Source organism: Lolium rigidum, chromosome 3 (genome assembly GCF_022539505.1).
Source record: "Lolium rigidum isolate FL_2022 chromosome 3, APGP_CSIRO_Lrig_0.1, whole genome shotgun sequence".
Classification (NCBI taxonomy): domain Eukaryota; kingdom Viridiplantae; phylum Streptophyta; class Magnoliopsida; order Poales; family Poaceae; genus Lolium; species Lolium rigidum.
Window position 1 is genome coordinate 276024410 of NC_061510.1, and position 26045 is coordinate 276050454.

The 26045-nt window shown below is 45.5% G+C and overlaps 2 protein-coding genes across 2 annotated transcripts; both read left to right on the forward strand.

Moving 5' to 3' along the window:
* The first annotated feature begins 8699 nt into the window (after positions 1-8699).
* LOC124699540 (flavin mononucleotide hydrolase 1, chloroplatic-like) lies at positions 8700-12511 on the forward strand. Its single transcript, XM_047231829.1, has 7 exons — positions 8700-9003; positions 9570-9645; positions 10774-10825; positions 11119-11233; positions 11297-11367; positions 12051-12138; positions 12223-12511. Exons 1-7 carry the CDS (start codon positions 8774-8776, stop codon positions 12362-12364), a joined length of 774 nt encoding a protein of 257 aa, XP_047087785.1. The 5' UTR covers positions 8700-8773; the 3' UTR covers positions 12365-12511.
* A 2937-nt stretch (positions 12512-15448) lies between these two features.
* Positions 15449-22825, forward strand: LOC124696563 (receptor protein kinase-like protein ZAR1). The gene is made up of 4 exons (XM_047229274.1): positions 15449-16988; positions 20402-21074; positions 21885-21925; positions 22152-22825. Exons 1-4 carry the CDS (start codon positions 15449-15451, stop codon positions 22823-22825), a joined length of 2928 nt encoding a protein of 975 aa, XP_047085230.1.
* The last annotated feature ends 3220 nt before the right edge of the window (positions 22826-26045 follow it).

The following is a 26045-nucleotide window of genomic DNA, read 5'->3' on the forward strand; positions in this document are numbered from 1 at the left end:
TTCCCAAGCTTGAGCAACATGTTCATTATCCAATTGTTTAAAATTCATTATGCTACTCCTCAAAGATATAATTTTAGCAGGGGGATAATATCTACAAATAAAAGCATCCTTGCATTTAGTCCAGGAATCAATACTATTCTTAGGCAGAGATAGCAACCAATCTTTAGCTCTTCCTCTTAATGAGAAAGGAAACAATTTTAATTTTATAATGTCACCATCTACATCTTTATACTTTTGCATTTCACATAGTTCAACAAAATTATTGAGATGGGCAGCGAGCATCGTCGGAACTAACACTGTAAAATTGCTCTCGCATAACAAGATTTAGTAAAGCAGTGTTTAATTTCAAAGAATTCTGCTGTAGTAGCAGGTGGAGCAATAGGTGTGCATAGGAAATCATTATTATTCGTACTAGTGAAGTCACACAACTTAGTATTTTCAGGGTTGGCCATTTTAGCAGTAGTAAATAAAGCAAACTAGATAAAGTAAATGCAAGTTAACTAATTTTTTTGTGTTTTTGATATAGAGTGCAAGACAGTAAATAAAGTAAAACTAGCAACTAATTTTTTTGTGTTTTGATATAATGCAGCAAACAAAGTAGTAAATAAAATGAAGCAAGACAAAAACAAAGTAAAGAGATTGAGAAGTGGAGACTCCCCTTGCAGCGTGTCTTGATCTCCCCGAGCAACGGCGCCGTAAAAGAGCTTGATGGCGTGTATTTCACACGTTCGTTGGGCAACCCCAAGAGGAAGGTATGATGCGCACGGCAGCAAGTTTTCCCTCGGAAAGAAACCAAGGTTTATCGAACCAGGAGGAGCCAAGAAGCACGTTGAAGGTTGATGGCGGCGGGATGTAGTGCGGCGCAACACCAGAGATTCCGGCGCCAACGTGGAACCTGCACAACACAACCAAAGTACTTTGCCCCAACGAAACAGTGAGGTTGTCAATCTCATCGGCTTGCTGTAACAAAGGATTAACCGAATTGTGTGGAAGATGATTGTTTGCAGAGAAAACAGTAAAAACAAGTATTGCAGCAGATTTGTATTTCAGTATTAAAGAATGGACCGGGGTCCACAGTTCACTAGAGGTGTCTCTCCCATAAGATAAAAGCATGTTGGGTGAACAAATTACGGTCGGGCAATTGACAAATAGAGAGGGCATAACAATGCACATACATGTCATGATAAGTATAGTGAGATTTAATTGGGCATTACGACAAAGTACATAGACCGCCATCCAATCGCATCTATGCCTAAAAAGTCCACCTTCGAGGTTATCATCCGAACCCCTTCCAGTATTAAGTTGCAAAGCAACAGACAATTGCATTAAGTATGGTGCGTAATGTAATCAACAACTACATCCTCGGACATAGCGCCAATGTTTTATCCCTAGTGGCAATAGCACAGCACAACCTTAGAACTTTCTGTCACTGTCCCAGGTGTCAATGCAGGCATGAACCCACTATCGAGCATAAATACTCCCTCTTGGAGTTAAAAGCAAAAACTTGGCCACAGCCTCTACTAGTAACGGAGAGCATGCAAGATCATAAACAACACATATGTAATAACTTGATAATTAACATAACATGGTATTCTCTATCCATCGGATCCCGACAAACACAACATAGAGTATTACGGATAGATGATCTTGATCATGTTAGGCAGCTCACAAGATCCAACAATGAAGCACAATGAGGAGAAGACAACCATCTAGCTACTGCTATGGACCCATAGTCCAGGGGTGAACTACTCACTCATCACTCCGGAGGCGACCATGGCGGTGTAGAGTCCTCCGGGAGATGAATCCCCTCTCCGGCAGGGTGCCGGAGGAGAGCTCCAGAATCCCCCGAGAGGGGATCGGCGGCGGCGGCGTCTCGGTAAGGTTTTCCGTATCGTGGTTTTTCGCCTCAGGGGTTTCGCGACGGAGGCTTTAAGTAGGCGGAAGGGCGAGTCGGGGGCCGAAGAGGGGCCCACACCACAGGGCGGCGCGGGCCCCCCTCTGGCCGCGCCGCCATGTGGTCTGGCCACCTCGTGGCCCCACTTCGTATGCTCTTCGGTCTTATGGAAGGTTCGTGGCGAAATAGGCCCCTGGGTCTTCGTTTCGTCCAATTCCGAGAATATTTTGTTACTAGGATTTCGAAACCAAAAACAGCAGAAAACAAGAATCCGCACTTCGGCATCTTGTTAATAGGTTAGTTCCAGAAAATGCACGAATATGACATAAAGTGTGCATAAAACATGTAGGTATCATCAATAATATGGCATAGAACATAAGAAATTATCGATACGTCGGAGACGTATCACCGACATATGGGGAGGGAGCCTCCTGGCTCCCCCGACTCTGCCCGTTCGCCTATTTATTCCTTCGTCCCCGAAAACCCTAGCACCGAGAGCCAGAATACCAGAACAGTTCCAGAGACGCCGCCGCCGTCAACCCTAACTCGGGGGGTTCAGGAGATCTCCTCCGGCACCCTGCCGGAGAGGGGAATCATCACCGGAGGGCTCTACATCACCATGCACGCCTCCGGACTGATGCGTGAGTAGTTCATCCTTGGACTATGGGTCCATAGCAGTAGCTAGATGGTTGTCTTCTCCTCTTGTGCCATCATGTTTAGATCTTGTGAGCTGCCTATCATGATCAAGATCATCTATTTTTAATGCTACATGTTGTGTTTGTTGGGATCCGATGAATATGGAATACTATGTCAAGTTGATTATTGATATATCATATATGTTATTTATGATCTTGCATGCTCTCCGTTGCTAGTAGAGGCTCTGGCCAAGTTGATACTTGTAACTCCAAGAGAGAGTATTTATGCTAGATAGTGGGTTCATGTCTCCATTGAATTTGGGGGAGTGACAGCAACCCCTAAGGTTGTGGATGTGCTGTTGCAATTGTCTGTTGTTCATGTCTCCATTACGCACAGTACTTAGTGCAATTGTCTGTTGTTTGCAACTTAATACTGGAAGGGGTGCGGATGCTAACCCGAAGGTGGACTTTTTAGGCATAGATGCATGCTGGATGGCGGTCTATGTTCTTTGTCGTAATGCCCTAAGTAAATCTCATAGTAGTCATCATGATATGTATGTGCATTGTTATGCCCTCTCTATTTGTCAATTGCCCATGTAATTTGTTCACCCAACATGTTATTTATCTTATTGGAGAGACACCACTAGTGAACCGTGGACCCCGGTCCATTCTTTTACATCTGAAATACAACCTACTGCAATCATTGTTCTCTTTTGTTTTCTGCAAGCAAACATCATTTTCCACACCATACGTTTAATCCTTTGTTTTCAACAAGCCGGTGAGATTGACAACCTCACTGTTAAGTTGGGGCAAAGTATTTTGATTGTGTTGTGCAGGTTCCACATTGGCACCGGAATCCCTGGTGTTGCGCCGCACTACACTCCTTCACCAACAACCTTCACGTGATATTCATCTCCTACTGGTTCGATAACCTTGGTTTCTTTCGTGCTCGAAGGCGGCCACCTGGTTCTCCGCCTGTATGCGGGCCATCTCCGTGGCCATGATCTCGACCTCCTCGTCGGACGGACGAGCCAACCGGAAGCGCGGGAATCATCTAGGGCGAGCGACAGCCATTAACATCCTATCGTCATTAGAGGCAGAACATTATTCTTAACATCGGGATGGGGAGTGGTCGGGTGTGGGCACTTTGGGTCGAGCCGCTAGTCGCACCAGTCGAGCCGCTAGTCGCACCACCCAACCAAAACGGACAGACACCCTCAAACTGTTTGTCGGACGACCTAAACGGACAGAAACGAACCATTTAGATCGTCAATTTGATCGGCCATGCACCATTTTCGAAGAGATCGTACCAACGCATGAATCCAGCAAGTAGTCCAATAATATGGCCTTTTTGTAAAAAAAAGGCTTTCTATTTCCGTGCCCTTGGGTCCTTAGTTGTACTCAGTTTTCCCCGCTCCTTAGTTTTTCCTCAGTTTTCCCCAAACCCTTGTCTGAAACCCGCAGAAGGAGCTCGGACGGTAGGATTATTCCCGTTTAGTTGACCATTACGTGCTGACGTGTGGGGCCGCGTCGCGTGGGGCTGGTAGAAAGGGACCGCGTGGGACAGGACGAGATCGCGTTTGGTTATACGTGAGTAGGAGCTGGGTTCTGTCTCTCTCGGCCCAAAATGGCACCTTTTTCCCCTCTTTCTCTCTGTCTTTTTTCACCAAATTATTATCAAATCTAGATAAGCTTCCATTTCTGTCTTTTTTCAATTATTTGTGCCTTTTGGCCCTCGTTTTTTGCCCATATGGCAGCAAATCTAGTACTCCCTCTGGTCCATATTAATGACCTCACCTATCTTGGTTCATATGTACTCCCTCCGTGCATGTATATTTGGTTGCCTTTTTTTAATTCATCTACTTTAGTTTGCATCTAGTCTAGGTTTTAGTGTGTAGGTTCACTCTTTTTAGTTTGAATGCAGTCCACTTTAAAAATATCTAGTTAAATCTAGAAGCAAATCTCGATGTCAATGTACGATAAATTCACACCGTAGTAATAAATCGAGAAACAAAGTATAGCAGAATAGGGATAGATAATAGGTAGATAATAAGTTGCATACAGCAGCCAAAATAATATGTAACATGTTCTTAGGTTCTTCACAGCACCAACATACTAACAACAACAAAATAAAAAGCAGCAGCACACGTCCTGGACTCCACATACTCCATCTGGCTCCTCCTCCAGTTCGAGGACCCCTATCCCTTGATCTTGGGCACCTTGGGCTTGATCGTAGGCATGCGCCCGGTGACGAACTTCACCCGCTGGAAGTTGCGGAGGTGAATGCCGAGCGCCTTGTGCTTGACGCGGAGTAGACGTTCACTGTCGCACCGATTTTGAGGAAGGTCCTTCCGATGTCCTCGGCATGCGTGAGGAGGCAGTTGAAGTCGGTGCCGCCGAGTCTCCTAGTGCAGAAGGGGCACTCGTAGACACCTTTGGCGAGGTAGGAGGCGAACTGGACGACCTGCAGCCTCCGCAGCACCTGCCGAGTCTTGGTGTGATGATCCTCCTCGTCGCTGCCGACGTCGCTGCCAGACACCTGATCCATATCATATGGAAACTATGAGGAATGAGTTTCAACATAACAAAGTTAGGAAAAACGGCGGCAGCCTCAGTTAGATTGAACACGATTATATATCTACAAGGACGGGGTCAGCGAACCAAAGCTCATGCACAACAGATTTGTACACAGCAATGGTTCGCTGAACCCGCTCTGTACAAATTTGTGCCCAACGATTCATCACAAGCAAAGAAACAAATTCCAGATCTGAATAAATTAACCGAACAGCCGAACCCCAAATCTTAACCCCAAATGTTAACTGATTGAGATCTCATGATTACTTGCATAAATCAAGAAGGGATCAAATCAAAATGGAACAAAATCGGCGCAAATATTAACTCAATACTCATCCTACCTACAGATCGGCACTAATAGTTACTAGGGAACCAGTAAAAATAGGGTTGAAAAAGGAAAGGGGAACAATAAAGGGAGCAAACCGTAGTTACCTCGTTCCAAGGGTCGTCCATGCAGGTGTCGTAGGGGTTCGCCGGACAGATGTACGACACCTTCTCATAGGGGTCCTGTTCCGGCGGGATCTGACCACCACCGGCGGGAGCCGCCAATGCACCGGCGGCGGTGACAGTCGTAGAGGGGACAACGTCGAAGATGGAGGCGCCGCACTTAGAGGGGACGGCGTCGAGGACGGAGGACGGATTAACATTCTCCTTATCCATCGCCGACAGAGGAGAGGGAGAGGGTTTTTTTTCTTTGGAGAAGATGATGGGACGTGAAAGGCGGCGTTGCGTGAGGAAGTGAGAGTGACAGTGAGATAGTGCGAGTAGGCGAACATGGAGAGGGATCTATAAAGGCGAGGGGTCCTAAATGCGACCCGCGTCCTACGCGTGCACGGTTGCACATCTGCACGTCTTCAACTTCTGCACTGCGACACGCGTCCACGATTGCACGTCTTGAACTTCTCCACCGCGACGCGCGTCTACGCGTCAACAGTTGCACATCTTCCACTTCTGCACCGCAACACGCGTCCTCGAGTCTAACCCTCGAAATTTAGATATACTCAGGTATACCCTCGAGTCTTATACTAGCATTTTTTTGTGTGCTCATTTTTTCCTTGAGTGCCAATATTGGCTAGTGCAATTACTCAGTTATACCCTCAAGTGGTTGGTCCACAGAGAGTCAACAAATGATATTAAGCTAGTTAAATGAGTCACTTAATGTGCAAAAAATTCAAAAAAGATAAAACCATAGTGGCACTTACTCATGGAGTCGTTTTACGCACCCTGCCACGTTGGGAACCATAACAATCATAGATAAATCAAGTTTACCACAAATTACCACTTCTCAAATCACCTAGTAGCTATGAAGGTGCATGGCTTTCCACATTAACCCCTTCCCAAAATAGTTTCCCCAAAATATACTTTGTCTGAATGAGGCCACAATTTTCACACTCATGTATATTTGTATTGCAAATAGTTTGAGGTAGGCCAAGATGGGTTTCATTGTACGAAACATCATTTTCCATTTTTTAAATCTCATATTTGAATCCCTTAGTCTGTTTACTACTCACGTGCCCTTGGTTTCTTGATACTACTCAGTTTTTCCCTCTCCCTTCACAAATTCTCACAAACGTCCAACCTTGCCCTGATTGGTCTAGCCCTTGTCACACGGATCGTGTCCGCCGACCGTTGATCGTATGATCTAACGGGCAGGATAACCCCTCTCTCTCTCTGATCGGGGCCACCACCCCTCTCTCTCTCTCTCTGTCGGCGGCTAGCTTCCACCCTCTAGCAAGTTTGGTTTTCTGTATTATTTTTCACGCGCTAAAAATTATAAACTCTTTTAGGTATTATTTTCACGCGCTAAAAATTAGTTTTGGTAATTTGAAACAGCCCAAAAGTGGTATAGTTTTGGTTGAAACACGAGGCATACATATTTGACATATTTGGGAGATTTCGTTGAATGGATTATTTATCACCCCTCTAACAATTATCAACTTTCTTTAGCATTCCTTTTTTTAGAGAATATAGTTTGGGATATAGTTTTGGTAATTTGAAACGTCCCAAAAGTCGTATAATTTTGGTATAAACATGAGGCATACATATTTGTGGGATTTCGGTGAATGCATTATATGTCACCCCTCTAACAATTATCAACTATCTTTAGCATTCATTTTCTTTTAGGGAATATAGTTTTGTAATTTGAAACGGCCCAAAAGTGGTATAATTTTGGTTGAAACATGAGGCATACATATTTGGCATATTTGGGGGATTTCGGTGAATGAATTATTTATCATCCCTCTAACAATTATCAACTTTCTTTAGCATTCCTTTTATTTTAGGGAATATAGTTTGGGATACAGTTTTGGTTATTTGAAACTTCCCAAAAGTGGTATAATTTTGGTATAAACATGATACATACATATTTGTGGGATTTCGGTGAATGCATTATTTATCACCCCTCTAACAATTATCAACTATCTTTAGTATTCCTATATTCCCTAACACGTATTTGCCCTTATTCTTTTGGTAATTTCGGTGAATGCACACACTAACTTTGGAAACAACTACAAGTACATTAAACTGAATAATGGATTTGTAACAAGGGATCCCTTGTAACAACTTCTAGCGCCTGATGAGCAATGATAAGAATCCGATCGCGATTATACACCAAAAAAAAAACAACCAGCCATCAGATTAGCTTGCTTCTTCAACTCGATCAGCTGCCTTAACTGCTTGTTCATTTTCTTCAGTTCTCCCTTCACTTCCACCAGTTCTGCATTGGAAGCATTAGGCATAATCGGAAGGACCCTAATCGGAACGGCTCCTCTCCCCGCCGCATTCTCTACAGTAAGTCCCCCCTCCCAAATTGCGCTCCGCAATAGCGCCAATTGATTCCTGCAATTGAAGCCTCTGAACGTACACATCGATCCACTCGAAATGCCTGCATTTCTTCAGGATTTGAAAACAACAACGTGAACCCTAACTCCCAAATTCGAGGAATAACAAGAAAATCAAGAGAAAATAGAGCAAATGGAGCGAGATCTAACCTTATCCCCCCTCTCTATATGGCAAGCTCTCGCATGCAAGGAACTCACGTCCACGGTTGCCGTTGTCGTCCGTCTTACAGATCGACCGCTTCGAGGCTTCGGCGTGGGCGGTCGGGGCATCTTGTCAAAGGCACGGGTCCATACTGCGGCCATGAAGAACGGGAGGTCGAAGAGAAACTAGACATCACCCGCCTGCCGGAGAAGGACTGCCGCTGGCGGAGAAGAAGAACAATGGGGCACGGGGAAGAAAGTGGAAGCAATGGCACGGGCACGGGCACGGGGCTGGCTCGGGCTCCCATTTTGCAACGGTCATCTGGGTAAGCTGTGGGTCCGACGCGCGAACGTGGACGACTTGTGGGACCCACGATGATCTGGATAAGTGGAGACGTGTCCACTGCGGGGCACCAACAGCGGCCCCATTAACGGTCAACTTAACGGGATTCCTCCCGTCCGAGCTCCTTGTACGAGTTTCAGATAAGGACTTGAAGAAAATTGAGGAAAAACTAAGGAGCTGAAAAAAACTGAGCACAACTAAGAACAACTAAGAACCCGAGGTTACGAAAATAGAAAGTCCAACAACAAAAAAAAACACACTATTTGGCCGTCGTTTCGGCCTCAGGTGCCACAGTTGCAAAGCAAAACGCACTGTGTCGCTCGCTTGCCTACCACTTCTTGCGTTGATGGTCTCCTTGATCCCTCGAGCTCCCTGTTTTGCTTCCTTCCTCAAACCCACCGCTCACGCTTCTCCCTGCTCGCTGCGGCTGCCAGCCATGTCGTCCTCCGCCACCGGCCCCGTGGCCTCGGCGGCAGCGGAAGCATCCCGGCCAAGGAAGATGCCGGTACTGCTGTTCGATATCATGGACACCGTCGTCCTGGACCCCTTCTACCACCACATCCCCGCCTTCTTCCAGTTTCGTGCATACCCCTCTTTCTTATTCCTCCGCTTGCTTAATTGCTATCTATCCACGTATTCTTGTGGTCTAGGCATCTCCTGCCGTTCAGGTGTTCGACGGAATGCGTGGTTAGTTTTTTGTGGTGATGTGGCCATGTGGGACCAAGAAGGTAGCTAACTGGGCGCACGCAGTGGGGAGTTCACTTAAGCTGGGTTGTAGCCGCTACTGAATTACTGGGATTTCACTTGACTAGTGCAAAGCAATTCATTAGTTAGTTGGAAAAAATTAAAACCGATATCGTGGAAAAACCAAGTTATTCAGAATTGCAGAAACACAATAGAGATATATGTGAAATAGCAGGCTGAACCGTAACGAGGTGTTGAGGGCTATTTTCTTAGAGATGTTTTCTGTTTGGTACATCCTCATGTTCCTCTACAAATCTGTTAAATTGCCATCTTATTTGCTGTATGGTATCAATTTTCTGTTTATCACGTTATCAATATTGCATTACTTATTTCCCTAGACTGATTTCTTACATTATTTTTGAGCCTTCTAAGTTATCGCTGATTCTCCATTTTTGTAGAATGTCCATGAAAGAACTCCTAGAAAGCAAGCATCCAACAGCATGGTCCGAATTTGAGATGGGACTGATTGATGAGGTAAGAAGTTAAGAACTATAGAAGCTACTTATTGTATGACCCATGGAACTGTCACGGGCTAAAAATTGGTACCGTTCGTAATACCGATGAACGTGACAAGGTTGCCGGTACAGCTCTTAGGAGTGATGGTTGGCCAGCCTTCGTGCCAGGCCTGGAATGAGACGGGGAGAAGGTTGGGGACGGGGAATAGATCTGTGCTAGGTTTTTTTCACTAATTAGTTCATCCTTATGTGGTACATCCATACATGGTGTCACTTTTATGGGGACGACTCTGACTTGATGCTTTAGAATAGAAACCCAACTTTGGTAACAACATACCTTATTCTTGGTCAAAAACTTTTATCTCCCTATTTGAATCTATAACTCATCTAACCAAATAGGTATCGTTATACTAACTAAAATAACCTGCTATATCTATCTCCTTAATTAATTGACAACGGTGTTGTTCATGTGGATACTGCTCACAAGAGTATTCCTGCACAGACAGCTCTTAGGTTGGTGCTGCCTTCTGCCATTGAGCCTTGACCCAGTTACCATAACATGGACATGCATTTCAAATAAAAAGATGTAGTAGAGAAGGAGAAACCAACTGATAAGGTCTCACATGCTGTTCTGTATGAGGCAAATTCGTTTGTAGAGCAGCAGTGTGGAACTAAAACTTAATTGTTTGTAGAGAAGCACTGTGAAACTAATTCAGTTAGGAACTTGATACATCTTGTACTGTCTGGATGCGCAGCACTATCAATAAGGTGATTTGTAGCCTATAGTATATCATGGATACCATCGTATCATGAACTTGGCCCAAGAGCCCTATTACCCATTTAATTGTTTGTGTGGCTTACGTAATGTATGCATTCTTGAAAACATGTTTATTTGGCAATAGAATAGTGAAACTAGTATTAGTTGCTTGCTTTCTGTAATCTGCTTAACTGCACCTGTAGAGTAACAACAGAAAAAGGGAAATAGCCAGTCATCCCTACTATTATCATGCTTGTTCACTCTATAAATTTGTTATAATTGTGACCAGATATTAGTATTTGAAATATCTTTCCATTACTGATGATTGATCTGCTATTGATATTTTCACTTCACCTTCTTTGAATTTACACCATTGTATTGCTCTTGTAGAGCGAGCTGGCTAGAAAATTCTTCAATGATGGCAGACCATTTGATTTGGAAGGTGAGAAGATCAAAGTTGAAGTGCCATTGAGGGTGCACAGTCCCCTTTAGGATTATACTCATAAATCACTGTCTTCAAGGATAAATAACTCAATTTCTTGATTAGATCAATCTTCTCACAAGCCTAATTAGATTTTCAATAGTAAAAATATAAACCCAGAGTTTGGTGCCCTTGCTGTTAACAACACCTATTATGATAGATTTTGTTAAAACCTAGTTAATTAGTCTCTGTTCTACTCTTTACCTTGTTTGGAAGAAGATTCTCCTTTTCTAATCCATTTCTATTCCCTGTAGGTCTGAAAAAATGCATGGTGAAAGCATATGAGTACATTGACGGCGTTGAAGACATTCTTTGCAGTTTAAAGAAAAATAACTATGAAGTGCATGCCTTTACAAATTATCCAGTGTGGTAAGTTTCAGCTTTCATGATACATTTGTGTACAAGTACTTCTTCCTCAGATATGTTCTGTAGGTACCAGTTGATTGAGGAGAAGTTAAAGCTCTCGAACTATTTGTCGTGGACATTTTGTTCTTGTCACATTGGTAATACTCAATCTGAGATGCGTATTTGTTCACGTTTACTGTTTGAAACCTTTACTGTTATCAATTATATGAACTCCCTTTCTTTATCCAATAGAATGGATAGCTTCGCTGCATTGGTTCTTAGTGGCTGAACCTACTATTCACAAAACATAATCGTCATCTAATTTAATAGTTTTAGTTTTATTTACCCTCAGATGAAATGGTAGTTCTAAAATACGTACAGTATTTGATATGCCATCAATGTTGACCTTGTAATTTCTTCCCTTGTCCTTATTACTTTCATTAACATCACGAGCTAGTAAATATTTCTTGATTGTGATACACAGTGGTTTAACAATTGGAAGCATTGTCACTTTCAAGCTAATAATTTATTCATTCCAAAGAGGAAACAGAAGGCTGTACCATTTTGTGGCATTTCATCAGAGAATGGGCACTCTTTCGATATACCAGAGATGTTTGACCTGACCTGACTGTTGGAATTGCTTAACGATTCTGTCATTTATGAATTGTTTTTTATTAAACCCTGATATATTCTTTAATTATGCGCTAATCAATAAAGCAACACTATACTTGTTATGTTTTCATGTTAGGTCATTCTCATAAAATATGATTGCATCATAGGCTGAATCTATCTAATATGCTGCCTCTAATCCTGGACCTGGACTTATGATCACATATTACAGGAAAACGCAAGCCTTCAACTGATTTTTATCTTGGTGCTGTGGATCATCTCAATATTGATCCAGGAAACTGCATTTTCATTGATGACAGGTTTGTGTTTTCCTATTTAATTGGCTATTGTTGTCATGCAATAATGTGTATATCTTGACATGTTCTGGAATTTTGGTGCTGCAGGATGGTAAACGTTGAAGCAGCCCTTAGTGTAGGAATGGCCGGTTTGCATTTTAAAAATGCTGAGGTCCTAAAGAATGAATTGTGCGCATTGGGAGTTGAATTAGCACCTCTTGTGCTTCAAGGTGAAACTGAAGTACAATAAAATTGCTTCCTGTTTCATCTTGTACCCATGATAACACAGTTCATGCGTATAAATGACCTTTTTTCTCCTTTTGAACTGTGTTAAAGACTTGCTGTGCTGTTATTGTCATATTTGTGTTTTATCCAAATACTTAATATGTTAATTGTATGTGTACATATTCTGTAAACAAAACTTCCATGCCTCAAGTGGTTAAAGGTGAAGGTAATCGCAATAGATTGTGACAGACAAAACCTCAGTTGATAAAACCTTTCACTAAGCTCAATTTCAGGATGAAAACAAATCAAGTTTCAGTGTAATCAATAGTCTGTCTTATATGAAACTAAGCTAGACAAACTTGAGCAGGCCTGCCAATGGTCATAATAGCTTCATGTGCACACGGTATCGATTCCAATATCTTTCATTTAAACATTAGAGACACTCATCACGTTTTATGATGCTCATATTTGCATGATATCATCAAGAGTTCAGAATATTTATAAAATTTTGTATGTCATATTTTTTTATTTTACATGATTTCCTTGTAGATGGTTAAAAACTAATTCGGGTCATCTCCAATTGTGCTTTTTTCTAACATGCTTATTGTCCTGCTTGGACTCATTTTAAATATGAACCATACAGATAATGATGTCTTTGCGTAAATTGTCTATTTTGTTTACCATTTCAAATGTAAGTTTTGACATTTTATTACAAATTTAATTTGATAATTATTTGATAGCCCCCTACTCATATGGTTTCAATGTCACTTGACCACTAGCCTGTGACTTCAATCGCAATCTATTACTGTTGAATTAATCCTATCCGATACTTTATGCTGAGGCCGAATGATCACGTGGCAAAAAGTTGATACACCATACCTCACCTTGTATGTCGTCCTTTTTAAGCTCTCCTTAAGTTACAAACTGCCAGCAATACAGTCCTGCACTTATTATCTTGCATATTTAAAAGTTGGAAACCATCACCATGTTGTATGATGCTAGTTCAAAACCTTTGTGTAGTACTTGTGAAATTTTGGATGCTATTTTTTTGTTATTTTACATGATTTGCTTAGTAGCAATTTGAGTTGTGGTTAAGTCCTGGTTTGGCTGTCTTCACCAATAGCAGGTCCGTCTATATGCTTATCCTAGTTGGACTCTTTTTGCAATTGAACTATACATTTTGTAATGTCTGTGTAAATTATCTAATTCATTTACCATCTCGTATGTTAATTCGGAGGTTTTATTATAAATTGTATTTGACAATAATGTGGTAGCTCCTCCTGGTCATATGTAACGAACCACTTTCTAATATTTGTTGTGGTGTGTATGGTTGCAATGTGAGTCGAGATGCCATGAGTCTGTCTTAAATCGCAACCTAGTGCCGTTGCATTACTCCCAACCAATAATATTGTTGCGATTTTCTCAGTATCAATTCAGCTTTTCCGTGGTTAAAAACTAATTTGGCTGTCATCACTAATAGCAGGTTCTTCTGTATGCTTATTCCCCTACTTGGAGTCATTTTGCATTTGAACTATACATTTTATAATGTCTTTCCGTAAAATGTCTACTTCGTTTACCATTAGATGTTAGTTCTGCCATGGTCTTATTGCATATTTTATTTGACAATAATCTGGTAGTTCCTCCTGCTCATATTTTTTCTCTAATATTGACTCTGGTGCTTATGGTTTCAATGTCACTTGAGATGCCATGAGTCTTGCTTGAATGGCAACCTAGTGTTGCAGAATTACTCCAAACCGATACTCTATGCTGAAGCAGTATGTACTTCTCCTTTTCAAGATCTCTCCTCGAGTTACAAACTGGCAGCAATACAGTTGTGCACTTTTTTTAAAAAATCTCCTTTATCTGCACCACTGCTCATTGCTCTCCATTTCCTTATGGTGCAAATGATGTCGAAAACAACGGATGTCATAATCAGGATATAATCATTTTCCCACTCACGTAGCTTGTGTTTGCTGCAACTTGATTTATAAGTTGGGATTGCTGCCAGCTTACTACTACTACTTAAGTTGCTGTCAGATTACTCTTTTGTGATGGTGAAAATGATGCTCGCGCAACCAACCACTCCTGGGCTTATGCATGTGTAGCAGTTCAGTTATGTTCGGATGCATGGGTACCAGGATCGTCAGGTGAAGTTGATGCAGTGTTGGACGTCCCATGTTTCTAACGGATTCAATCAATGGCATGCATGGTAGGAAGAAGATTTGACCTGTGACCCTGGTTGCTTAGCTTTCACAGCAATCAACATGCATGGTGCCGTTGTGGTAATATTTGCCATTTGCCACAGTTAGCTTTTCGCATCGCTGCAGGCCTGCAGTGCAAAGATTTTAACTTTTTTTGTGTGTGTGTATTTCCTTTTTTTTTTGTTTCCTTTGGCAAATTTCCTGTAAAATGTGCAAAATCGGCACAGAACAGAACAGAGTCAAGGTTTTATCCGGCGCGGCGAAAGCACGATTCAGTCTGGAAATCGATCTTCCCACAGCACTGCTACAGGCATCAGCACGGCGACTCCTCTCATCATCATTCCCTCCCGACATGTTGTTCCACCTCAGCTTTGCTTCCCTTCTACTCCCCTCCATCGTCGTCAACCAAGCGTTGGCCGGCCCACCACCGTAACCACCTCCTCACTACCAGTACCAGCCGGAGCTCCACTTCTACCGGTTCACTGCCATCACGCCGTCACCAACCTTTGCCCACTCGCGCGTGTGGATGGCAAAGAGAAAAGTTGCCCTTTCTTCCAGCCTCAACAGAAACAAAGGCTCCTACTGCTATCATTGAGCCTGCTAATTAGCTTAGCACGCCTGGATGCATAATGGGAGATGCAAATTTCCCCACATTTGCCTGGTGGCCTGTCCATCCATATATATCATGTAGTACGTCTTAAACACAATTCGCCAACCAGGCAACCATAACGTCGCTCACTTCATATACATAGTGACACGATTATTGTTGCACATTTACATCCACTTGTTCCTTCTGTGTCTGTCTTTCAGTCTCCAGCACACACTCACTCTCGAGCTCTCTGCCTGAAACACAGAGCAACAACGAACCAGTTTGCAGAGAACAAACAGTTTCAGTGCTACAGGACTAGATGAGGAGCCTACTGCACTCATCACTTGGCATACCGCTGCTGACACTGCTTCTCGTGCTCGCATCCTCGCCGCCGGCGACGCCGCTGTCGGCGGACGGGCTGGCGCTGCTGGCGTTCAAGTCCGCGGTCACCGACGACCCGTCGTGGGCGCTCTCGGCGTGGTCGGCCAACGACACGGACCCGTGCCACTGGCCGGGGGTGGCCTGCGTCAACACCTCCTCCTCCCCCGAGCCGCGCGTCGCCGGCCTGGCCGTCGCGGGCAAGAACCTCACCGGCTACCTCCCGTCCGAGCTCGGCTCGCTCGCCTTCCTCCGCCGCCTCAACCTCCACGGCAACCGCCTCTCCGGCACCGTCCCACCCTCGCTCGCCAACGCCACGGCCCTGCGCTCCATCTTCCTCTACGACAACAACCTCACCGGCGCCTTCCCGGCCGCGCTCTGCGACCTCCCGCGCCTGCAGAACCTCGACCTCTCCAAGAACTCCCTCACCGGCGCGCTCCCGCCAGGGCTCGCGCGGTGCACGCAGCTGGAGCGGCTCATCATCTCCAACAATGACTTCACCGGCGCGATCCCCGCCGCCGCCCTGCCGAAGATGGCGAGCCTGCAGCTGCTCGACCTGTCGTCCAACTCCCTCACGGGCGCCATCCCGCCCGAGCTCGGGAGGCTGCCGGCGCTGGCCGGCACGCTGAACATCTCCCGCAACCGCCTCTCCGGCGGGGTGCCGCCGGAGCTCGGGCACCTCCCGGCCACCGTCAGCCTCGACCTCCGCTTCAACAACCTCTCGGGCGAGATCCCGCAGTCGGGGTCCCTCGCCAGCCAGGGCCCCACGGCCTTCCTCAACAACCCCGGCCTCTGCGGCTTCCCGCTCCAGGTGCCCTGCCGCGCGGCCCCGCCGTCCTCGTCCTCCCCAACGGCCCCGATCGCCATCGGTCCAGCCGGCGGCGCGGGCGGACCTCGGCAGGGGATCAAGACCAGCCTCATTGTCCTCATCTCGCTCGCCGACGCGGCCGGCGTCGCCCTCATCGGCGTCATCGTGGTGTACGTATACTGGAAGCTGCGCGACCGGCGGGGGGTTGACGTTGGCGACGACGACGACGAGGAGGGGCGGGGGCTGTTCGGCTGCCCGTGCATGCGCGCCAGGTCGTGCGGGGACTCGTCGGACGGGTCGGACGCCGGCGGCGGCGGCGGCGAGAAGAAGAAGTGCGGCGGCGAGGACGGGGAGCTGGTGGCGATCGACAGGGGGTTCCGGATGGAGCTGGACGAGCTGCTGCGTTCGTCGGCGTACGTGCTCGGCAAGGGCGGGAAGGGGATCGTGTACAAGGTGGTGGTGGGCAACGGGACGACGCCGGTCGCCGTGCGCCGGATCGGCGGCGGCACCAAGGCCCCCGAGCGGTACAAGGAGTTCGCGGCGGAGGCGGGCGCCGTCGGGCGGGTGCGGCACGCCAACGTCGTCAGGCTGCGCGCCTACTACTGGTCGCCCGACGAGAAGCTCGTCGTCACGGACTTCATCAACAACGGCAACCTCGCCACCGCGCTGCGCGGTAAGTTCCCGGGCAAATCCATTTCTCCAGTTCGCGCGTTTTTTCCCCAACGGTTGGTTACTCTGCTTTTGTCTTGTAAATGCAATCTCTGTTTTGGTTGAAAGTACAGTAGAGTAACGACACCGGGTCCACCTCTCAGTGAGTTGGTTTGGCTTTTTCGTCAGTGAGTGTTAATGGGCTTAAGACTTTTTTTTCTAAGACGGGTTACCCTTTCCATTACGCATAAGGAAAATACATCTTGTTAAACAAACACATACTAAGGACAGCCCTTGCACTAGTAGGAAACCCGTTGATAAGTGCTTGGTATCAAGCACGCACTACAGGGCAAAAACCTACTAGAACTTAGCTTAAGCTAGAAAACTTTTCGAAAATACAGTTTAACAACATTGATAGAACCAACAGCCCAACAAAAACAACTAAGGACAACCAACAAACAAATCACGGTCCTTCGATCATCAGCATCGTCATATGTGCAGCTTTTGTTGATCAGCTTCTTCTGAGAGACTCCGTGCATCAGGGCACGAGCAATGTAAGCGATATGTTTATGTCTTCCCAGCCACCAAGGTATAGATAGATGAAGCTATAGCTAATTATTTTTACATTTAAGGCCGACAATTATTGATGAACTCAACAAAGTACACATGACCATCTCTCTTGTCTGCCTTTCCCTCTATCTTTACACTCTCTTTCTTGCCTTTTTCTTGTGGAGAAGTGGCCTCCTCTCCAAGCTACAACTTTACTTTTGAAGCTACTAGTTTTCTAACTTCGAGACATCCGAACCTACGTGGACCTGCAAGATCGGTATGTTGAGGCATACCATTGGCTATGCCCTCATCAGCTCCATACAACAACCTTGCCTAGTAATAATTAAGAAAAAAAAAGACCTAGTGAAGATAACCACTACAGGTAATTTAAGTACATACTTGTCTAAAGTAAGCTTGTTTCGAATGGTCCAAATCGATCAATACACCAAAACATTTCAGAGAGTATAAAACTTGTTATCACAAAAAAAAAAAAGCATATAACGAGGCCAAACTCTGCCATGCACACCAACCTTTCATGCAAATCCAAAGGTTCTAAAGCCATCTTATAGACTTAAAAACACATGAAACAAATAGCAGAACAAAATGGTCCTTGAAATTGATGATACGATACAAATCATGTGTTGTCGTCTATGGCTAAACCTAGGTGAATATGGTACTTTGTCAGTCCAGCAAATAATGTTTCAGATTTGTCCGAATTTAGTAGATATATCTAGATAAATCTAAGACATCCTTTATGGCGAGCGTGGGAGCACATTCTATTCAACCCGAGTCTTTGGTAACCAAACGTACAAACTGGCGCAAGGCTTGTTTAGGATTGCTTCTTCTCCACGCGAAATGCATCGCTGTAGCCCTGGATTTTAGCCTGTTGCTGGTCCAAGTGACCAACTAGAGAGATCATGGTCGCTGTGAATAGCTTCCAAGCAAGCCAGGTCGGATTGGACATATGCAATCTTGTCCAACGCATGCCATGGACCAGGTAGCAGCATCTGGACGGTGATTGTACGCTGCGGCCTATACTATGATGATGATGATTGTCCGGTTGGCCCTTGCCCTTCCTCATCGGTTAGTGTCACATTCAGTGTCACCTTTTGTCGCCTTACTCTTGTATCGATCTTCACGTAGAAACATATGTGTACTAACTGACCCGAACTACATTTGCCACGCTAGTTTCTTTAGGAGAGGTAATGAATCATGTGACCTGCTTTACTTGGCAATGATGTACTCCGTCTGTTCATAAAAGGATATCTTATATTTATTTAAATTTGAATGTATCTATATATACTAAATGGTGTTTACACACATCTAATTTTAGATAAATTTAAGACATTTTTTAATAGATGCAGGGAGTACAATACCTAGGTTTAGTCTAGATTAAGAATGCATGCACTTGTATAGTTGTATATACTTGTACCATGCACGGCTAGTTCAGCTCTGTTTCTGCCGTAAAAAATCGAAATGATTCCACTTCCACCATCAGCCTTCACAATCTGCAATTGCAACAAGGTCCCTTGTATCGTCCACATAATTCTTAAGTGTTGCTGTGGAAATTGGACCATTGCATATGCCAGAACAGATTGCTTACTGCGCTAAGTAACCTCCATGTCCAGGTAATTGCTGTCCATGGTCAGCTTTGTTATCAAATCATGCCGTCAAGGCTGTCTGTCCTGGCACAAAACAGAAAAGTGTAGAAAAATCCAAGGGTAGGAAAAGGCGCCTTCCGACAGACAGGGGGAGCCAAAAGGCCCTTTTTAGGCCTGAAACCTTGAAGTGGTCATGCCTGGCCTGGGCCTGGAAGCAGCTGCAGTGCAGGTCTAGAGCCCCTAAAAGGGAACACATATGAGCAGAAAGGTGCACATACAATTAAAGAAAGAGATATTTCACGTTGTGGATGTAAAATGATCGATTTGGCACACAATGACACAAATACAATTAGGATAACGTGGGATCAAGCCTACATGATTGAATTTGGAGCAAAAGGTTTGAGTGGATGAATTTTTGTATGAAATATACAGAATTCATTACTGCAACCCACATAGAAAAAAAATTCAAACTATGGTATTTCGCCAAACTATACGTACATGAAGAACAAAATCCGTTTTTTCCTTGCACTTTTCACTTGGCTCTAAGTCCCCTCCAAAACTTTACTTGACTCACTAAACCCTCGTAAACTACGAATAATGGTCCATTTAACGGATGAAAAGGTTGGGTCAAAATATCGGGTTAAGAGGGATTAAAGAACAATTAGTGATAGTTTAGGGATTTAGTGAGGCAAGTAAAGTATGCAGGAGGAATATGATAGTACTAAAAATACTTAGGCGACGCTGAACCTTAGAGAAACTTGAAAAGGCAGAAATTTACAGGATTTGATAGCCCTCTCACCGTCACCGCCCTGCTGCAAGACAATCATACATTTTAATCAATGCATGCACGTGGTCTTACCAATTTTAAATAGCCAGCTATATCCTAGCCATAGCATATTGGAAGACCTCGCACTACGGCTAAATGAGAAACATCGCTAATAGCCAGCTATAGCTCAATTTAACCCTTAATTAGTCTCTAATTTACCCGCTAAACTTTATGTTTTCTGAATTTCTCTTCTCTTCTGGTTTTTATTTTTCTTGATTTCTGATTTTTTTTGTTCAATCAGATTCTGTAAAACTTGTGATTCGAATGGTTAGATACTTGATTGCGTTGAATAGCTGAATGAGATTGTTGCTCGAATCACTTTTGAGTCATAGTTTTCCTTTATTTTGGCAAGATATGCATGTAATTTACCCGTCTTTGAAAAAATACGCTAAATGGTAGATTGGTCAGATGATCGACGAAAAAATAGAGTTTCCATAATAAACATGATATTTGCATGTGCAGGGCGTTCGGGGCAGCCGAGCCTGTCGTGGTCGCTGCGGCTGCGGATCGCCAAGGGCGCGGCGCGCGGCCTGGCGCACCTCCACGAGTGCAGCCCGCGGCGGTACGTCCACGGCGAGGTCAAGCCCTCCAACGTGCTCCTCGACTCGGACTACAACGCACTCATCGCCGACTTCGGCCTCGCCCGCCTCCTCACCATCGCCGGCTGCGCGGACCCCGCTGCCGCCGGCGCCGCCGGCATAATGGGCGGCGCTCTCCCGTACGTGAAGCCCGCGCCGGACCGGCCCAACGCGTACCGCGCGCCCGAGGCCCGCGTGCCCGGGGCGCGGCCGAGCCAGAAGTCCGACGTGTACTCCTTCGGCGTCCTGCTGCTGGAGCTGCTCACCGGGCGGTCGCCGGAGCATGCGTCGCCCTCCGGTTCCTCGGCGTCGTTCTCGGTGCCTGGTGCTGTTGACGGGCAGCAGCCACTGGCGCCGGAGATCGTGAGGTGGGTGCGGCAGGGGTTCGAGGACGCGCGGCCGCTGTCGGAGCTGGCCGACGAGGCCGTGCTGCGGGACGCCGGCGCGCGCAAGGAGGTGGTGGCGGCGTTCCACGTCGCGCTCGGGTGCGTCGAGGCCGACCTGGAGCGGCGGCCGCGGATGAAGGCCGTCTCCGACAAGCTCGAAAAGATCGGGTCGTGAGAGCAGTACGCTGCCACTGCCATGCAGGGCCCCTCCGTTTGCCCGTTGTCAGAATTTGCCTACTACGAGGAACGTCTCTTTTTTCTTTTACTTCTTAATTTTTATTTATGTGTTTATATATATCATTTCTAGGAACCTTCTTGTCATTTTTTTCCTTTACTGGGTATCCTCATATTTGGCCGGCTCTACTGCAACAGTTGTACTCCAGTACATGATATAGAACGACAACAAGTCTTTCCTCTCTTTGCCAAGTATCCCTGCGAAACGGTATGAATGCTCACCAAAATAGACAGAAACATGCTACTTCAAAGCGTATAAAGCTAATTTAGCACATTTAGATTTATAAAACATTTCAGAAAGATAAATTAGCTTTTTAAAACTTTTTTTTAGATAAGGAAGCAAAAAACTCCAGCCTCTGCATCAATTGATGCACACAACTATTTATTGAAAATCAAGGTATATCAAGTAAATCGAGGAAATACAATTTTCACACTGCAGCTTTACATTATATATAAAGCTCAAACAGACTAACCAACGTTCTATGTGAATACAGGCACCTTGTTAAGATTATCGGTTTATCATTACAGCTTACAGATAAAAAAAAAAGGAACACCCATGAACCCAGGTCTAGTGAACCCATGAATCTAGGTTTATTGTTTTCTATAGAGTAAACCTTCAGCTTGTCCTCATTGTGCATGCTCGTATTTTTATGAGTGTGACGAGAAGTTAGGAGCAATTTTCTTAGTTGCATTCTAACTTGCAACCGATAACTCAGTTATAACCCTACTTGCAACTGAAAAACTCAGATACAATCTAACTTTTGCAACTCATATGCATGAATCACAATGTAATCAAACGATATAGGATTTGACTGAGCACAAATTTTTTTCTCAACTAACTGACAACTAGCAAAACCTGTTTAACGTGCTAGCTGATAGCCAAGATCCGATATTTTTTTTAGGTTCGTTCATGTGCTTCGGCTTGATCAATTTCACGGCAATGCAGTAGATTTGGTCGATCAGATGCTCAAGGAAGAAATGAAGTTCTCATAAACATGATTTTGGTTTGTGCAGGGCGTTCGGGGCAGCCGAGCCTGTCGTGGTCGCTGCGGCTGCGGATCGCCAAGGGCGCGGCGCGCGGCCTGGCGCACCTCCACGAGTGCAGCCCGCGGCGGTACGTCCACGGCGAGGTCAAGCCCTCCAACGTGCTCCTCGACTCGGACTACAACGCCCTCATCGCCGACTTCGGCCTCGCCCGCCTCCTCACCATCGCCGGCTGCGCGGACCCCGCGGCCGCCGGCGCCGGCGGCATAATGGGCGGCGCTCTCCCGTACGTCAAGCCCGCGCCGGACCGGCCCAACGCGTACCGCGCGCCCGAGGCCCGCGTGCCCGGGGCGCGCCCGAGCCAGAAGTCCGACGTGTACTCCTTCGGCGTCCTGCTGCTGGAGCTGCTCACGGGCCGGTCGCCGGAGCATGCGTCGTCCTCCGGTTCCTCGGCGTCGTTCTCGGGGCCTGGCGCCGCTGACGGGCAGCCGCAGGCGCCGGAGATCGTGAGGTGGGTGCGGCAGGGGTTCGAGGACGCGCGGCCGCTGTCGGAGCTGGCCGACGAGGCCGTGCTGCGGGACGCCGGCGCGCGCAAGGAGGTGGTGGCGGCGTTCCACGTCGCGCTCGGGTGCGTCGAGGCCGACCTGGAGCGGCGGCCGCGGATGAAGGCCGTCTCAGACAGGCTCGAAAAGATCGCGTCGTGAGAGCAGTACGCTGCCACTGCCATGCAGGGCCCCTCCGTTTGTCCGTTGTCAAAATTTGCCTACTACGAGGAACCGTCTATTTTTCTTTTACTTTTTACGTAGTATTTATTTATGTGTTTATATATATCATTTCTAGGAACCTTCTTATCATTTTTTCTTTACTGGGTCTCCTCAGATTCGGCCGGCTTTACTGCAACGATTGTACTCCAGTACATGATATAGAACGACATGTTTTCCCTCTCTTTGCCAAGTATCCCTGCGAAGAAGAATGGTATGAATGCTCACCAAAATAGACAGAAACATGCTACTTCAAAGCGTATAAAGCTAATTTAGCACATTTAGATTTATAAAACATTTCAGAAAGATATATTAGCTTTTCAAAACTTCTTATTATATTATAGTAAACGGAGGAAATACAATTTTCACACTGCAGCTTTACATTATATATAAAGCTCAAACAGACTAACCAACGTTCTATGTGAATACAGACACCTTGTTAAGATTATCGGTTTATCATTACAACTTACAGATAAAAAAAGAAAGAAAGGAACACCCATGAACCCAGGTCAAGTGAACCCATGAACATAGGTTTATTGTTTTCTAAAGAGTAAACCTTCAGCTTGTGCTCTTTCTACGGGATTGTGCCATTTTCAAACTTCTTCAAATTTATTGTTTCCTGCATATTACTTTCAAGCAATCAATCAACCATTACTATCTATTTTATTCAGTGAATAGGCTAGTAGAATTGTGAAACTCAGTTGAAGAGACTAAATTTGTTTGCTTTCTTGCTCCTTGTGGTCCGATGCACTATACTTTCACATTGAGGTGCTATAACTATATCACACTTGGGGTTATCAACACTTCTCGGTAAGCATTAAGTGTCAAACCATGATGATCCCAAGGATAACAAGATTGGGAATCATTTAGCAGTAAAAGGGTGCATGCATTTTTTATTTTTGTGTTTGTTTGTTGATGGAATGCAAATTACAGATAACTATAACTAGATATTTTCAAAGAAGGCATGTTCCCTTAAGTGTATAGGCCTATAGGTTCACAACCACTCACCTAGAGTTACTCCTCGAGTTCCCTTTATGACTAAGTTGCCAATAACTTACATGAACACTCGACCTCAAGTCGATAACTGGTAGCGTTTTTTTAGCAGAACGTGCTAGCTCCCGGTAGAGAATTCGTAGCAGAAAATAAAAAATTTCTAGCTAGCGTTTCTCTGATTTCCCATGATCTATCTAGGTGTAATGTTGTAAAGGAAATGGTTTCAGTAACGTACCCTCGTAGATCAAAAGCGGTTCATGTTCCGCTAAAACGTGGTTGATGTAGTCGTACTTGTCACTGACCTCGAGGTCATGTTCGTTCTTCTCGTTCGACGTCGAATGCCACAAGTGTTGCACCTCGTATGTATCGCACACATACAGTGCTCAACGACGTTCCCTGCTCTTATCCAGCGAAATTACGGAAATAGATCTTCTGGATCTAGATCCCAGTAGCGCTCCCACGTACAGGGTGGGGTCGTCTCCCTCCCTGCACAGTTCTTCGGGAACCGCACGGAGGAGAAAACTAGATAGAGAGACAATTCTCTAATTAATTGTGTATTTTCTTCCCTCCACATGGCTACTATATAAAGGGGGTAAGGGGAACTAGGGAACTTGGCTTGGCAATGTGGGACAAACGGAGGGGAGGAGGTGGTGGTGCAGCCAGCCGACCCCACCTGCCCCAACCCCTTGGCCCGGCCTGCCCCCCTTTCGGGTGAGGCCCATTTAGGGTGTGCCCTATTGGTCCATCATGTGATGCAAACTGGAAGATGTGGCATAGGCACTAGCTTGGCTCATTCAAGAAACACGATGCACATGATGAGGCGATGCGGTGGCGATGAAACATGCGTGTAGATGTGATGACCCACAAGTATAGGGGGTGTATCGTAGTATCTTCGATAAGTAAGAATGTCGATCCCAACGAGGAGCAGAAGGTGTTGACAAGCAGTTTCGATGAAGGATTCACTGTAAATGCTCACGGACAAGTATTCGGGGGTTTTGATGTAACGGATGAATAAAGTACGAGTAAGTAAAGTGCGAGAGTAACAATTGCAGCGAGTGGCCCAATCCTTTTTAGCACAAAGGACAAGCCGGTTTGTTTACTTATAATGACCAAACGTTCTCGAGGACACACGGGATTTTAGTCTAGTGCTTTCGCTACATACGGCTAATTAATCTTCATTGTTTTGATAAGTGTTGTGTGGGTGAACCTATGCTAATGTACCGCCCTTCCTAGGACTAATACATACTTGTGATTATACCCCTTGCAAGCATCCGCAACTACAAGAAAGTAATTAAGATAAATCTAACCACAACCTTAAACTCTGAGATCCTGCGATCCCTCCTGCATCGATATACCAACGGGGCTCAGGTTTCTGTCACTCTGGCAACCCCGTAATTGGCAAACGAGTACAAGATGCATTCCTCTAGGCCCATAAAGGTGAAGTGTCGTGTAGTCGACGTTCACACGACACCACTAGAAGAATAACACCACAACTTAAATATCATAACATTGAATATTACTCAACCATACTTCACTACTAACATTTAGACTTCACTCATGTCCTCAAGAACTAAACGAACTACTCACGAGACATCATATGGAACATGATCAGAGGTGATATGATAATGAATAACAATCTGAACATAAACCTTGGTTCAACGGTTTCACTCAATAGCATCAATAACAAGTAGAAATCAACACCGGAGAGTTTCCCCTATCAAACAATCAAGATCAAACCCAAATTGCTACAACGGTGACGAGGTGCAGCGGTGGAGACGGCGGTGATGATGATGAAGATGATGGTGATGGTGATGGAGATGATGTCCAGCTCGATGGCGGTGACGATGGCGTCGATTTCCCCCTCCGGGAGGGAATTTCCCCGGCGGATTCCTGCCCGCCGGAGAGCTCTTTTCTCTCTGGTGTTCTCCGCCCCGCAGAGGCGGGCTGTGACTCTTCGCGACGTACCTCTCGGCTTAGGTTTTCGGGACGAAGGAGTACGCGAAGAAAGGAGGCGAGAGGGGGCTGTGGGCCCCCTCCTCACGGGGCGGCGCGGCCGGGGCAGGGCCCGCGCTGGCCTGTGAGGGGGGCCCATGGCGGCCCTCCTCAGCTCCCCCTTCTGGTCCCTTCGTCATCTGGAAAAATAGGAGTTTTCGTGTAATTCCCGTCAATT